The sequence below is a fragment of the Protopterus annectens genome, chromosome 8.part0 (genome assembly GCF_019279795.1).
Source record: "Protopterus annectens isolate FY-2018-M chromosome 8.part0, PAN1.0, whole genome shotgun sequence".
Taxonomy (NCBI): domain Eukaryota; kingdom Metazoa; phylum Chordata; order Ceratodontiformes; family Protopteridae; genus Protopterus; species Protopterus annectens.
Genome location: NC_056741.1, coordinates 87,643,639 through 87,661,296, shown reverse-complemented (window position 1 = coordinate 87,661,296; position 17,658 = coordinate 87,643,639). Strand labels below are relative to the sequence as shown.

The following is a 17,658-nucleotide window of genomic DNA, read 5'->3' as shown; positions in this document are numbered from 1 at the left end:
ATAGCCTGGGATGACATGCTCGACAAGCCACAATGCTTCGCTAGGGATGGCTTGCACCTGTCACCCCTGGGCTTTTGGATATTGGCAAAGGCTCTTGCTACCCCCATAGTGCCTTTTTTAGGCAAGGCTCAAAAGACAAACCCACCTCCATAGGTATCACAAGGGATAAGAAACTAAGAGTAATGCTACTCAATGCCAGAAGTCTAAACCTCAAGATGCATGCACTTGAAACTCTCCTTAGCATGGAGAATATCGATATCCATGCAGTAACAGAAACCTGGTTCAAGGCTCTCAAGAGCACCCCAGCACTACCAGGTTATACCTCATACCATGCTTTTTGGCCCCAAAACTTGGACCGAACCACAAAAGGAGGGGGAGTATCAATATTCGTCAAAGATACCCACACCTCCAGGTTGGTGGCACAGCACGAAGCATCGGAGACTATCCGTGTGCAACTGACAGTGGGTAAAACTGCCTTCCAGTTTATAGCCTGCTACAGACCACCCTCCCAAACCCAGGAACCCCACTTCGCCTTCCTGAGAATACTGGAAAATATGAAGGTCTCTCCAAACACCATTATATTGGGTGACTTCAACTACCCAACCATAGACTGGGAGCATTACTCTAGCTCCAACACCCTAGCCCAAAGGTTCCTAGAATTTATAAACTCAAATGCTATGGAACAACTTGTTACCACTCCCACAAGAGGGGAAAACATACTGGACCTGATCATCACCAACATGGGAACTCTAGGCTCCAGACCAGAAGTGTATCCCTCACTGGTAAGATCAGACCATAAACTAATCTCACTGGATATTCACATCCCAACCCCAACCCATGCCCAGAAAACCACAGTGAAAAACTTCTCTAAAGCAAATTTCACACTCCTCAAAAACGAGGTGGAATCCTTCAAAGCCCCCGGGCCTGTGGATAATACAGCCCAGACCACAAAATCCTTTATAAACACATTCTATGAACACCTTCAGGAATGCATGAATCATGCAATCCCGAATAAAACCAAGACCCAATCCTCCAAAGGCAGACGTCTTGTCTGGTGGACCCCAGCCATAAACAAACTACACAATAGAAGGAGGAAGCTACTACATGACAGAGCAAAATCCCAAAAAGGGAAGGCATCTCTGATCAGTATTAGCAAAAAACTACGGGCACTCATAAAATCGCTCAGAATTAGTCCAAAATGACAAAAAATACACCAAACCCACAGACATTGCCAACATCCTAGCTGACAGGTTCAGCGTAAACTTCTCCCCCCCTCTCCACCAAAAGGGCTAATATCTATCCCAGCAGAGTGCTGCCCCCCTGACATCTCAGATGCTCAGGTAAGAGCTGCTCTCTCCAAAGCAAGAAACACAGCATCAATGGGACCAGACGGTGTCCCGGGCTGCGTCCTACATCAACTCCAAGAAGAGCTAAACCCAAACATAAAACTACTGTTCAGTCTTAGCCTTACTACAGGATATGTACCCAAAGAGTGGCGTACAGCAACAGTGGTCCCTCTCCACAAAGGTGGTGCCTCAACGGATCCTGGAAACTATTGCCCCATAAGTCTCACTAGCTTGGTCTGCAAAACTATGGAAAGGATCATCATGGACCTTATAAATAAAGATATTGGGGACCTACAGACACTGGATCCTACCCAGTTCAGCTTTGTTAATGACAGATCCTGCCTCTTAAACCTGGTCGATTTCTTTATAACAGTCACCAAGGCCATTGACAAGGGGAAGGTGGTCCACACAGCCTACCTGGACCTTGCAAAAGCCTTCGATACAATACCCCACTCGGGCATTATAGATAAGCTCACCAGCTTAAATATAAACCCCTATGTCACTAGATGGGTTGCAAACTGGCTCAAGGACAGAACCCACATGGTTAGAATAGCTGGAGCCATGTCAGACTCCAAGCCAGTTATAAGTGGTGTCCCATAAGGCTCAGTCTTGAGACCTCTCTTGTTTGGTATATATTTCTCAGAGGTACAGGCCAACATGGAAGGACTGTGGCTGACCAAGTTCGCAGATGACTGCAAACTGGGCACCATAATAGACTCTCCAGCCGACACAAGCATCCTCGAAAAGGGCCTCATAGAAACAGGCAACTGGTGCCAGAGCCATGGCCTCAAGCTAAATGCCAAAAAGTGTATAGTCATCCCCTTTGGCAAAAACAAAGTGCCCACAAATTACCACATAGGTGGTAATCCATTAAGTACAGAAGAAGTATTTAGGGACCTGGGGACCCAAGTTGATAGCAATCTCTCATTTGACAACCACGTGGCCTAAGTGGTTAGAAAAACATTTTATATAGCCCACCTAATCATGAAGGGATTCATATCTAGATCGGGGGAGGTCATCGTGCCTCTTTACTCATCCCTCATCAGGCCCATAATTGAGTACAATGCCCCTTTTGGGATGTACCTTACCAGACACCTGCAGCAACTGGAAAGACCCCAAAAGTACCTCACCAAGAGGATCAAGGGGCTCAAACAGATGTCGTATGCTGCCCGGTTAAAGAAACTCCAGCTCTACTTAGTGGCATACCGCCTGCTCAGAGGCGATCTGTGCCTGACGTATAAAGCCATGTCCAACCAGGAATTAATGGACATGCTGCACCTCAGAAAATCCAAATCCCATCGAGCTACGTGCTCGAGGGACTTAAATCTCAGCACTGAAATAAATAGGACATGCTGGAGGGACAGATTCATAACCCAGAGGCTCCCTTCACTCTGGAATAAAATCCCAGTCCAGGTTAGGCAGAGTCCCTCATTGACTCTCTTCATGTGGAATCTTGATGAGTGGATGGGAGATCATAGGTTTACCCTGGGTATCACTTCTGTGTCACTGTTAGACAGAGGCACAGTATACTAACCTCGAAAAGGGGCATAGCAAAATTAATTTAAAATGGGTGGTGAAAGCCATACACACTCTGGCTAGGCTTATAAATGCCCTAGGGCAGATAGCCTAGTATGAACCTATGAACCTATGAACCTATTAATAATTTTATTCTGAGTCCTTGTTGGTATCTGGAGTACATTGTTATTTGTTTTCCTAGAAAAGAGTCATAGTTTTTTGCTTGACCATGGAACAATCTGTCAGTTCTGCAGTCAGTCCTTCTTCCAAACATAAACAGAGAAATTTGAGCAAACAGCCTTTGCCATCACAGCAGGCTTGCAATTTGCCTCAGCCACAGGTGGATGACTTTTCTGTGGCCATTAGGTGTACCTCAGATCACTCATCTTTTACCCCAGATCTCTCTGGTATAGCACCTACAACCACTATGGACCAAGATTAGCCACATCCTCCACAGCTGTGGGGGTCCCCTCAGTTGGGAGAGCCACTCTTTTCTGTCCGGGGAAATAGAACATGTAATGCATCCTTGATTTGTGAGAATGACATGCCCACACCTGGGGAATCTGCTGTTGGTCCCATTTTCCTGTCAGAAAGAAAGAGAAAACTAAACATATCTACTGCCAAATTTCATTAGGAATAGTTTACTAGGCTTGGTTCCAGGTTTAATTCAGGTTATAGATCTTGTTGTAAAGTAGTTTCTGGCAAATGAAAGAGGGATACCTCATTTCCTGAAAAAAAATCAAGATTCTGAATCTGGGTTGGAGGATAAAGGGACATATGCAGGGTTTTCTCCTCAGATTTCTGATTCAGAGTCAGAGGACAGATCAGTTTCTGACTCTCCATGTGGGAGGTTCTCCTTCTCTGAGCCTTTTTCTAAAATGTGCCAGTGTTTTAAGTGGGAGAACATCAATTTTTCTCAGTCCATCAAAAAATCCTATGAGCTATTCCTAAAGGAATTTCTAGAACCTGCACCCATTCCTCCAGTTCTGTCTGCTAAATAGGACATAAGTGCTGCTGCCTGTAATTTTCGTAACAGTCAGCCAGCTGCCCCTAAAAAGGCAGGTGGGATATATAATGTTCCTCAGCCTTTTAAGTTTTTATACACTTTTCCCAGACCTGATCCAGCAACTATAGCTTACTTACAGTACACGAGTGCATGTCAGGCACAATATCCACAGCCATCTGCACAATGTATTCACATAAAGTATTACTTTTTAACATGTTTGTATATGTTAAGCTATCAGTCGCATGTATACTTCTGATACTGGGTAATAATTACACTGGATATTTTGTGCTTTGGTGTATTCACAGGTGACTCTTTATCCAGCACTGCCACTGTGGAACTGACCCTCAAATGACGTTGGAGGATCTCCAGCCTCTGATAATGGTGGCAGAGATGAGCTGATACAGTCATGGAGTATAGAGTGTGTGCTGGACTCAGAGAATTTGACCACTGCATATCCAGCATATACAATGGACACAGCTTCTATGCCTGTGGATACCCAGGCTACCATGCATTACACAGAGGACAGGTTAATGGAGGCACCATTGATCAGTAAGTGTGTTGGCCTGAGAATACGGATTTCAGAATCTGCCCCTATAACTCATGGGTAGAAAAGTACACACAGGAGGTGGGCAATGGTGCTCACTGAAAACATGGATACTACCCACCACCTGAGATTAGTGGTCAGTCATTGCAAACCCAGAGAATGTGCAGAGCCATTTTAGAGGGATAGGTTAGTACCAGCACAACCATGGCAGAGATAGTGTGGGTGATGCAGGGTGTGCATGTTGACCTATGGGAGTACATGTCTCTATGTGTGTTTCCTTGGATAGTCTCAAAACATTGGAACATGCAAAGTCTTCTCGTGGACATGGACTACTAAGATCACATTCCCACAGTGCTAGCACTTCTACAGCAACATCTGCTGTGGCAGTGCCTACTCCCAGGAGAGGCCATCACCATGGTCATGGCCATCTTTACAGTGGCCTTTCCCACAGTAGATATTGATCAAGGTCATGCTGCACATCAGCATCCAGCCAAGGTCATGGTACATCCAGTGCAACTCCTGGTAAAGCCAGTTCTCAGGTATTGGGGTATGAATGGAATGATGTAAACTCTACCATGGTTGCCCTGGATCTGTAGAGTAAACCAAGTCACTGTGCTGAAATTATTACTGAGGTCTTAATTGTGAGCTGCCTGGCTGTAGAGATCCCTTAATAACAATTCCGTAGCCAGCAAAGTTATGTGTGGAAAATACTTCACTTAAAGAAATGTATCACTTTTCGGTTTTGACAAAAGAGAACATGAGAGAACAGACAGTAGTTTTTGTTATCCTCTGATAGTGACCTTTGTTCATGAATCATGCAAATGACAGTATCACACACCTTAAGGGACGCATATACGCACATACATCTCAAGCACATGGCTGACCTTGTCTACAAATGTCCATGTTAGTGTTTTATAAATATATATATATATATATATATATGGGTCTACTTCTTTTGACCTAACTTTCATTTGCCTGACACTCATTTGCCTGACCCCATTTGACTGAAATTTCATATGCCTGACACTTCATTTGCCCGACACTTCATTTGACTGACAAGTATTATTAGCAAGAAAATGGAATATGCCCCCTTCCCCACTGTAGTGCGACCCTGGACTTAGAATATATAGTTGGGGGTGTGTGGGGGGCACAGCCCCCCACAATGGGGGATGTGGGGGGGTGAAGCCCCCCACTTCATTTCATATGATATTGCTAACTTTTGATGTAATATTGTTTAGTAAAAGAAAAGTAAGTGGGGGGCTGTGCCCCCCACACCCCCCCCTAACTATATATTCTAACTCCAGGGTCGCACTACAGTGGGGAAGGGGGCATATTCCATTTTCTTGCTAATAATACTTGTCAGTCAAATGAAGTGTCGGGCAAATGAAGTGTCAGGCAAATGAAATTTCAGTCATTTGGTCTCAGGCAAATGGGTGTCAGGCAAATGGGAGTTAGGTCAAAAGAAGTAGACCCATATATATATATATATATATATATATATATATATATATATATATATATATATATATATATATATGTATGTATACAATTTTCGTTAATATATAAAGACATCTACAAATGTCCATGTTAGTGTTTTATATATATATATATATATATATATATATATATATATATATATATATATACAGTTTTTGTTACTGTATAAAGACATTTGAGAATCATAATTTAAACAAGGAAATATAAAAGATCATACTGTTTAATGCTGAAATATGTTACCTATAGAAGACTTGCTGAATGCATTTCTTAATTGATCGATTGTATTAGACAGGGCAGTGATATTTCTTTCCAGAGTCTTTACTTTCATTTGGCATTCATCATATGTTTGCTTCTCTTGAATATCTGAAAATAATAAATACAGAAATTGCAGCATGCTCAAGGTTGCAATCTAAAGCAAAACTTTTAGTAAATCAGTCCAACCATAAGATGGCCAACTAATGAAATCACTACATCATTCTAATTTATTGGACAAGTTTGAAATTAATTTGACACCTATGTATTATTATCCTAACTGAAAATGTGCATACATTTTGAGACTGCAAGCATCAATCATTCCACATAGTTATGTAAATTACAAGGGATGTACATACATACATACATACATACAAATGTTTCAAGCATGGGCATTAAAGCCCTTCTAGCTTACAATTATGCCAAAACACTTGTCCCCATAATAAATGTCCAAGCTGTTCTTAAAAATATCTAAACTAGTACTTGCTTTAATGTAGTTTGGTAGTCTGTTCCAAGCATCAGCTACTCTGACAGAGAACCAATTAGTACACTTCTCATTCCTATAAAATCTTCTGCATAGGTTATCTTATGATTCTCTAGTACTTTTTGATAACCCCAAACATCCCCAGAGATGGTTGTCCCTAAATGCCTTATATACCTGGTTAAGATCTCCTCTTAAATATCTGAAAGAGACACTGTACAAGCTCAGATATTTTAGTCTTTCATAATAACTTAGATTTTCACATCCATGGATGCCCTTAGTATATTTCTGCTGTACTCTTTCCAGTTTCTTAATGCTTGTTTTCCTGTAGGGTTTCCATATTGTTATTCCATACTCAAGTTTGGATCTAATGTAACTAGCCAGCAATGACTTCATTATGTTTGATTTCCTAGACTTTATAAACTTTTTTATACAACCTATAGTTCTATAACTATCATTAACCAATTGGTTGATATGATTAGAAAAACCTCATAGCTGAATCTATCCACATACCCAGGTCCTTAAATGAGTCTACAGTTTCAATCACTGTGTGCTGTATTAAATATTCACCTTTCAGTTTATGTCTCCCAAATCTCATATGCTTAGTTCTTGATGTATTTATCAACATATTATTCTCCTGTGCCCAAATGGTCAATTTAGTCAAATTATTTTGCAGACATGCCTTATCTGTAACACTTGTGATCAGTTTACCCAGTTTCAGGTCGTCAGCATATAGACAGTAGAAAACCTCAGATGAAAAAGTAAGGTCTGAAAGATACAATCTAAACAAGTAAGGGCCTAGTACAGAGCCCTGTGGGACACCTTGACTGTAACCAAGGATTTCACCTGTCCAAGTTGGTGTGTGATACTTGCCATGTCCTATTTGTAACCCATGCAGCTATCCATCTTATCAACAGTACACCAATACCTATTTGTACTAATTTATTGATCAGTGTTTTGTGCATAACCCTGCCAAACACTGAAGTTAAATCTATATAAATCACATCACAGCACAATTTTTCATTCATAGCTGTTATTATATTGTTATAGAACATCATGTTACAGGTGGTAATAGATCTATTTTCAACATATACATGCTGATATATGGTTTCAAGTCCCAACCTATCCAGTTCTGACAATAACTTATCCAGTATTACCTTCTCCATTATTTTTCCACAACATGAAAGTAGACCTAAGGGTCTATATGATTCTGGGTTTGTTCTACTCCCATTTCCCTTAAAGACAGGTTTAATAAGTGCATGTTTCCAATCTCCCCATATTTATATGACCTAGTGAATAATAGATGTAATGGCAGCGTAAGTTCTTGCTTAAGTGTTCTCAAATCATTGCTACTTATTCGGTCTCCTCCCTGTGCTTTGTTTGGATCCAGTTTGCACATTTCTTTTTCAATATAATCTAATTTGATTACAGTATCTGGGGTTACCTGGATGTCACTAGGACAACTTACCACCCCTTTTGTGGAGCCAAACTTTTTTGCATAAGATTTTGTAAATATATTTATAATCTGTTGAGTCTGAGAATAAATTCTAGAATCTGCACACAGTTTATCAATTTGTGTATCTTTATTCCTTCCACATCTTATGTATCTATAAAAAGGTTTCTTATTATGCTCAATATCTTTATATAAATTTTCTTCAAATTTTTCTTGATCTTGTCTAACACTATGCTTAATCTGTTTGTCCAGCTCGTTTATTTCAGTTTTCAAAGTTGTAGTTCGACCTCTCTTCCATTTCTTATATTTTTTGTCTCTCACCTTAATCAGGTATCTTGTTCTTATGGAAATATACCCTCCTGATGTTACGTGCCTAGATCCTGATGTTAAACATTTTTTTGACTTTTTGCACTCAAACAATTTGTCTTTCAAAACTTTTCACATTCTATCTGCAGTTTTTCCACTGAACACCTCACTCCAGTTAGTTTTATATTGCTTCCCTATAATCTGTAATTAACCTTCTGTGCATTGGCTTAGATTTCAGTTTGGCAGAATTATTTAGCAACAAATTAACCTTTATGACCCCATGATCACTGCACATTAATGGTGGTAAAACTTGACTTCAAGTTACAGTAATTTCTTTAGGAACACAAACAATATCTAGTATATTCCGTCCCCTGGTAATTTTTTTTTTTTACAATCTGAAGCATTTGTTGTTTCTGAATATACTCTGTGAATAATTTCTTTACTAATGTTGTAGAATCAATATTATTCCAGTCTGTTTCTGGTAAATTTAAGTCCCCAGTTAATATTATTCTTCCCTCCTGTGTTTCATGTAAGAAATGTATGAATTCCTCTAGGTCATCTGCACTTGACTTTGATGGTTTGTACACTGCAACAATTGTTATATGTTCCAGGGTTGTCTTTATTGTCACAGTTACGCAGTCTATAGTATTGGTATTATCATTGAACATGTAATAATCACAAGTCTCATAGCTATCTTTAATGCCTATCATAACACTTCCACCTGATTTTTTGTTAGAATGTCTGTTACAGTAAAAACATTTATACCCTGACAGAACTGGTTTCCAGTCATTGTTCTTTAACCATGTTTCACAAACTATAACAACATCAATATTGTGGGAACATAGCAAATTTTCTAATAAAAACACTTTATTATTAATGCTCCTAGCATTAACAACCATCAGAGATGCATCAAATGTTGCTATCTGTGAACTGTTACATTTTTGACCTGGCAAAAATCCTGGCTAGTGTTTGTCAAATATTGCATAATATCTGCTGCAAAAATTCTCTTCTCTGATCTAGACAAATGCACACCATCCTGTCTGTAAACGTGTGTGCCCAAAAGAAGGCTTGGATGCTCTACACATTTCTGTTTTTTAAAAAAGGATGTTTTTTCCATGTAGGTTTTATCCAAAAAATCTTTTCATTCACAGTGACCTGACTATCCTTTCTACAGGTGATTTGTGAAAAATATGTCCTAACACCAGTACAAGCTATACTATCTAGGAGGGCTGTCAGTTCCCGACTAACAGTCAGAGAATCTTTGTTGATGACATCATTTGTACCAACATGAATAAAAACAGATCCATACTTTATTACATTAAGGCATACCAAGGCTTGTTTCACATCTTCTATTTTTGCTCCTGGCAAGCATAACACTACTCGATGTTCATTATCATCTCTGCAAATCTAAATATCAGTTCCTCTAATAACTGAATCTCCAATTACAAGAAGATCTTTGCTGACCATCTCTGAAGAATCTTCAGCTTTTAATACAGTCATTTCAGCTCTGTCAATTGTTATGAAGGATAGATCTTCATCACTATTAGTCTTATTAATTCCACTGTTTTCACTGCGTATTAAATTGTCATCTAGCTGGCACTGTAAATCCACAGCTTGAGCCATGTAGTCAACATCTGTCTTTCTCTTCTTTTTTCTTACAGTAATGTTTTTCAATCCTTCCACATTCAGTTTTGATTTCTTCCTTTTCACCTGCCCCTTGCCTCTTTTTTCTACCCTTTCCATTGGAAAGGTGATGCCTTTTTCTGTAGACTGAGGGATTTCTGATAGACAGATATCTGTATTCCCTGTCACCAGTGTGTTACATAACAAAGCAGAATCCTTTTTACTACGTATTCTCTTTCCTTTACAGTCATTAGTCAGTTTCTTTTTCTTCCTTGTTATTTGTTGAGAACTTCTTCCTTTCTTTATTTTTTTGTTTCCTTCTAAACAAACCGGATCCTCAGATTGCTGAGTACTTGCATCCACAATTCCATAGTTCTCAGGGGCCTCATCATCTTTCATAGGGGTTGAATGGCTGAATGTTCTTCGCAGAAAATAGATGCATCATTTCCTAAATCTGGTCTCTTTGTTCTATGCCTAACATTATTTAGTTCATCAGTCCAGTCATTAATATATGATACAACAGTTCAACGGGGATGAAAATAGTGTGGCTTATCACCCATTATAAATACATTCTTTGTGCAGCATTCTTATTTCAGTGCACGTCGTGTTTAGACTGATACCAGGTATGAAGTTCATTGAAGAAACAGCTGCTTAGCACTGGCTGGACAGGAAGCAGTCAAGCCCACTCTGCTTAAGATGTTGTTAACATGGTGACTGATATGTAGGGAACAAGTGGGATCAGTGCGATAACTAAGAACAAGACTTATACATTGCAGTGAGTGATGTGAAACATGGTGTAGTGCTTTACATACAATCATTTGTCTGGTCTGACACAGTGAAGCTTTAGAGCAGAATCTGGTACAGTGTGTAGGGGTTCTAACCGTTCCATATAGCATAATATTTTTCTTCTTTCCCTCAGCACTAAAAGTACATTTTGGTTACTCTGGATCTCTTCCATGTTGCATATGACATTGAAATAAGTGTTTGTAATTACATTTGATCTTTGGGTATAGCTACACATGCACCATGTTCTTCACACACAAGGTATACAGTTTAACTTTCATTTATTTATTTCATTAACCTTCAGCCTGCCTCTCTCTATCTCTCTTTCTCAACTTTACCTGATGCCATATTCTGTAGAATTGCTTCTGCACCACTGCACATGAAATCATTTAAAAAAGCACAATAATTTTTCATGCAGTAGTGACCCAGACTTATGCTGACTTTCTAAACATCCTATAACAACAAGTAAAAAAACTTGGGAAAAAAACTCAGCCAAAAGCATTAAAAAGGCCCAGGCATCCAGCATCAATACTATATAATACATTAAACCTTCTGTGAAGGAGGCCATGGGAAATAAACAAATTACTCTTTAAGGACATAAAACACTTCAGCTAGATCACTTTCCACCGGCCATTGACCTTTTATTTTACAAGTCTTATTTTGAAGCATTCAGGCCAATAAAACCAAATTCGAATAGTTATAGGCATGGCATGCATTGCCCTTTTTATGGGCTTATCACCACAACATAACTGGATACTTTGACCATGTTCTGGAAACACTCAGCTGTAAACTAAATTCTTATGTCAATAAAATTAGGCTTACTGCAAAATATTCCAAAAAGAAAAGCTGGATATACATGGTACCCTTTCACACCTGTTCCATGTTACATCATAAATGTCTGAGATCAGGGACTCCCCCATCTTCCTGATGTGGTTGAGATAAAAGGGAAAAAAGAATCATGCATGGTTAAAATCCTCTTACTAGTGTGGTCTTGACATAGGAAGCTTCCACTAATGCCACTTTTAACATGTTATGCAAGACATTTACTGCAAATATGACTTTTGTGTCTCTTTGGAAAAAATTATCCTGGAATTGTGCTAATCTGAGTAACCCTTTTTGTGAAATGCTTTAACAGTAAGGAAAGGCCTCCTTTTATCATTCACTGCTAAAATGTTAAAGTCAACTCTAGCTGGGTCAGGTGAACTAATAGTTGCACAGCAGACAGGGACAGTGTCTCTAATCCTTGCTAGCCACTTTTAGTTCAGACTTTGTATATTTTGGCAGAAACTACTTCAGGATAACATTTAAAGATGTTTACAAGGAAAAAGTGAAACACATGGTATAAAATGTGAGTGATGTTGACAGATCAATAAATTATATTATGATATCATAAAAAGAGGTTTGATGATAGCTGAAAGATATGTTCAGCATGTGTTTGATTATTTCTGTTTGTGGGACTGTCACTCCTTAACCTTCAGTTTATTGGTTATATCCACTTCCTTTATTCAGCTTTGTTTATTAATTAATATTGTTGCTTGCTTTATGTAATAATAACATAATCTTTCTTGCCTTAGAAAAATGCATATCATTTTGCTCCTACCTCTGATATTAAGTTAGAGATCACTAACACAGGTTAAATTGCAAAACAGTCAGTAAATAAAATGTCAATTTACCAAGTGCAGTTTTCTGTTTCCAATATTAACTTTGCTTATTTGTGGCCTTATTATTTCCCATATTTGTTTCTTAGTTGCATTATAATCTGCTATGACTTTGATTTTTATGATTTATGGTAAATGGCTGTGTACCATTAGCTTGTGACACACTTCCCTGCTGCCACTTGCTTTTATTTGCAAGTTGCCCTAACTCCCACCACCCCGATTCCATGCACTGCCACAATGAGGGGGAAAACAGCCTGTTGGACAAAACTGGATAAAACACCATGGTTTCAAGTCAGTAGTAGTGGTAGTAATAATAGTAGCAGCAGTAGTAAAAACAGGAATAGTAGCAGTGGTATCAGTAGTATGGGCAGTAATAGGAATAGCAGTATTATTAACAGTAACAGTATTGATAGTAGTAGTGTTAGTAAGAATAGTAGTAGCAGTTGTAATAATAGTAGTAGTATTACTATTAGTAGTAAAAGTAGTTCTAACAGTAACAGTATTGATAGTAGTAATATCAGTAGTAGTAGTAGTAGTAGTATTAGTAAGAATATTATTTGCAGTTGTAATAATAGTAGTAGTATTACTATTAGTAGTAAAAGTAGTACTAACAGTAACAGTATTGATAGTAGTAATATCAGTAGTAGTAGTATTAGTAAGAATAGTATTTGCAGTTGTAATAATAGTAGTAGTATTGCTATTAGTAGTAGCAGTAGTAGTAATAGTATTAGAATTAGTAAGAGTAGCAGTAGCAGTAGTAGTAGCAGCAGTAGTATTAGTATTACTGGTAGCAGTAGTAGTAGTAATGGTTGTGGAAGCGGCAATAATAGTAGTAATAGTAGTAATAGCAGTAACAGAAACAGTGATAGTGGTAGTAGCAACCAAGACAGTGAACTCTGCAGTGTAAATTCTGCTTTAGCTTAGTTGTAGAATAGACAAGGAAAATAAATGTTTGCAATGCATAAGGGGATGTGGGATAGAGATAGGAAAAGGCATTTTTACTCATTACCAAATCATCAAAATATGCTTGGTCATTGAAATTTGTTGAGTAAATGGCCTTCTTACAAAAAAAAAAAAAAAAAAAAAAAAAAAAAAAAAAAAAAAATAAAAAAAAAAAAAAAAAAAAAAAAAAAAAAAAAAAAAAAAAAAATAAAAAAAAAAAAAAAACAAAAAAAAAAAAAAAAAAAAAAAAAAAAAAAAAAAAAAAAAAAAAAAAAAAAAAAAAACAAAAAAAAAAAAAAAAAAAAAAAAAAAAAAAAAAAAAAAAAAAAAAAAAAACAAAAAAAAAAAAAAAGAAAAAAAAAAAAAAAAAAAAAAAAAAAAAAAAAAAAAAAAAAAAAAAAAAAAAAAAAAAAAAAAAAAAAAAAAAAAAAAAAAAAAAAAAAAAAAAAAAAAAAAAAAAAAAAAAAAAAAAAAAAAAAAAAAAAAAAAAAAAAAAAAAAAAAAAAAAAAAAAAAAAAAAAAAAAAAAAAAAAAAAAAAAAAAAAAAAAAAAAAAAAAAAAAAAAAAAAAAAAAAAAAAAAAAAAAAAAAAAAAAAAAAAAAAAAAAAAAAAAAAAAAAAAAAAAAAAAAAAAAAAAAAAAAAAAAAAAAAAAAAAAAAAAAAAAAAAAAAAAAAAAAAAAACCCCCCCCCCCCCCCCCCCCCCCCCCCCCCCCCCCCCCCCCCCCCCCCCCCCCCCCCCCCCCCCCCCCCCCCCCCCCCCCCCCCCCCCCCCCCCCCCCCCCCCCCCCCCCCCCCCCCCCCCCCCCCCCCCCCCCCCCCCCCCCCCCCCCCCCCCCCCCCCCCCCCCCCCCCCCCCCCCCCCCCCCCCCCCCCCCCCCCCCCCCCCCCCCCCCCCCCCCCCCCCCCCCCCCCCCCCCCCCCCCCCCCCCCCCCCCCCCCCCCCCCCCCCCCCCCCCCCCCCCCCCCCCCCCCCCCCCCCCCCCCCCCCCCCCCCCCCCCCCCCCCCCCCCCCCCCCCCCCCACCTGGCCGCCCCCCCCCCCCCCCCCCCCCCCCCCCCCCCCAAGCACAGAGTCAGCCCCAATTTGACTCTTTTTGCCAAAAAAATTAACACAATGAAAGTCCTTGATAGTTACTTTAATGAACAAAAAAATTTTTTTTTTACCCCACAAAACCAATTTCCCAAAAAAAACAGGAGAACTTATTTTTAGTTACTTTTTTTTCAGGATGTACAAAATTCAAGGCAAATTTACCCAATTTGCTCCCCCAACACAAAATTTCATACCCCAACAAACAACAAAATAACTATGCAGAATTTCCACCCTGTTGCACACTTCCCTGAAGTCCTAGGTGTTATAGACTGAATGCACATTAAATTGAAAACACCACCTGGAGCACAGGGAAGGATTTACATAAACAGAAAGGGCTTCCACTCCATTAACTGCCAGGTCATGTGTAATGATAAGGGAATCATCCTGAATTTGTGAGCTGGCAACCCTGGCAGTTACCACGACTCACATATCTGGCACAACTCCAAACTCTATCAGAGGTTTTCCAGGGGTGATATCCCACAGGGTCATTTGCTGGGTGATGGAGGGGATGCAATGGAGCCATGGCTAATGCCCATTAGAAATGCACAAACAAACACACTGAAGAACATTATAATGAGGCACATGCTCAAACAAGAAATATTATAGAGCATGTGTTTTGGCTGCTGAAGTCATGGTTCTGGTATTTAGATACATCAGGGACAGCCCTGCAGTACAATCCCCATACTTGTGCTGACATTTTCACTGTCTGTGCCATCCTTCACAGTATTATCCTGAGAAAACAGCTGCAGCAAGAACACCAAGGGGAAGAGGCATACATCCCACCACCACTGGGAAGGTCACCACAGCCACATGCAGGTGAGGAGTCAGACAGGGAACCACTGGTCACAGTGGGTGTAAGTATATGCTGGCATGCACAATATGCCCTCATCCTGTCAAACAGGCAATGGATAACACACATGCTTACCACCTAAGGGAGTAAAACCTGCATCCTATGCACATACATACAGTAACATTGATGCCAGGCAATGCTCACAACCTTTACTTATCCATGTAATGCATGTGTACTGATAGCATCATACAGAGTCAGCCCTGAATTAAAACATGGACTATCAAGGTAAGTGTTGAACCTGGAATAGGAAAATAAATGGATAATAACACAAATGAATGGCAGGTCCTTGCATATTGTTACTTGCTAATGTAACTAAGTAGAAGGTGTGGATTTAAGATTGTTGTGTTTATAAGGTATCACGCTCACACACAAACCAATGTTTGGTCCAAAACAAAGCATGGAGAACTGTATTGTTTACAGTTTACTTTTATTGTTTATCAGGATGCCTACACAATTGCAAGAGCAAAACTCTTGAAACCCAACCTTTGCTCTGGCAACACATAAATAGTTCTTAGCTCACCCAACCACAAAACAACAGGAAAATGACTGTTTGTACAATTCCAGAAATAACACATAATTCACTTCTTATAAATGTTTTCAACACAATTCTCACAAAATGTGCACACATTTAAAATAGTCAGAAAAATAATTACACATAGAAATAACTATGCATAGCATATGCATTGAGCATACACAGGATATCATATATACTAAATGTGTAGCTGTGGGTACTAGTATAATGCTAGTCACCACTCATTGTGCCCAGCATGCCCCTGGTGGTGTCTATGGGCCACCTTAGAAGCATAGCACCACTGTGTCATTGACGGTATAGTACTTTACATTTCCATGAAATAAGATAGAAAACTGTAAGATAACCAATTTTAACAATAACACTTTTGATGGTTAATAAGGCTGTCTATCTGTGAAAGTCAATGTATGACAAAAATGCCTATGTGAAGAGTGAACTATAAGAAGTGTGTATAGATAGCTTAATTTTTGTAACATGACAGCAAATCTACCATGTACTTAAAAATACAATAATAGTTTAGCAATATCAGAAGCCTTCTGAGCAGATAAAACAAAAGGAATATGGGCTAGGTTTGTAAAGGCTCCAGGGCCATTAGCCTAGTACACACCTATGAACCTATGAACTAATCCTCTATGTTCTACAAATACACAGGTCCCTCATCTTCAAGTTCCCTAGCTACATGGTTGTCTTCTTATGGTATAAATTCAGATCTCTGAGCACAGTAAAGATGCAAATGACCTGTGAACTCACTTGAATTGATGGATCCCAAAATTTTGACTTCATGTATCAAATGTAAACATAATGTATGCACTACTTCAGTGTTTGTAGCTAATGGATTGCAGCTATGAATGGTTAGTGAGAGGGAGAAGGAATACACTACAATAATTCAAACTTCCTTGCCTGCAGTGGGGATGTCACCCAGGATACACTTACAAAGTGTTGAATTAATTGTTGCAAGCTTTGAAATGGAAATGAACAGAACACATTTTCTGTTTTTTGTTCATTAATAGCCAGACTCTCTTTCCTTTAATGAAAACTGCATTTTACTGTTATGTAATATTCTCATACATTTTACTGACAATGATACAAAATGCCCTATAAACTTCATGTCTGAGAGGACAGCACACATAAGAGAAGAATGAATGCAATATAAGGAGAAGACAGAGCTGCACTGGTACAAACAATGCTCATGCATGGTTGTGTGATCATTCATTGCACTAAATATGTAAGAACCACATGCACAAACAACTGAGAGTGTACATGTGTTATATGTCCTCATGATACTGTGGTGGAAAGGGACTTGCTTGTGCGCACAATGATTTGCATTCCTGCTGCAAAGTTGTTTTTGTGGCAAAGAGAGGTAAGACACCCTTATTGTGTTTTGTAGGTTTAGTACTCTGACAGTTCAAATCCAGAATTGTATAAAAATCTATCAGTTGTGTTAAAATGTAGTTTGTAATGTTCTGCATGTGTCCTTTATTTTTTAATAATATGTGTGTGATGGCCAGCTTAGCGCAAGTGCAGTGAAATGACAAAATAAATTAAAATGAACGAAAGTCACTTCTATAATAAAATCAGCATAAATTAAAGCTGCGAGTTAAGTGTTTGTGTAGCACACTTGGTAAATGTGATGAATCACACAAAGTATATGTAGATAAAGATTCAAATACCACATCTATTCTTTAGTGATGAAAAATAAAAAATACCTTTTATAATCATAATGCATGTTGACTTTTGCTCATCTAATTTGTGCAGTGCTCACGTCTGTGCAAACATGGTATAA

General features: G+C 38.6%; 1 protein-coding gene across 1 annotated transcript in view; it reads right to left on the bottom strand.

Moving 5' to 3' along the window:
• Window positions 1–17,658, bottom strand: part of LOC122808148 (CD209 antigen-like protein E) — a 454,065-nt gene that overhangs the window by 270,208 nt on the left and 166,199 nt on the right. The window contains exon 3 of the mRNA XM_044079119.1: window positions 6,149–6,271. Coding sequence (XP_043935054.1) covers window positions 6,149–6,271 — 123 coding nt within the window. The remainder of the gene's footprint in view (window positions 1–6,148; window positions 6,272–17,658) is intronic.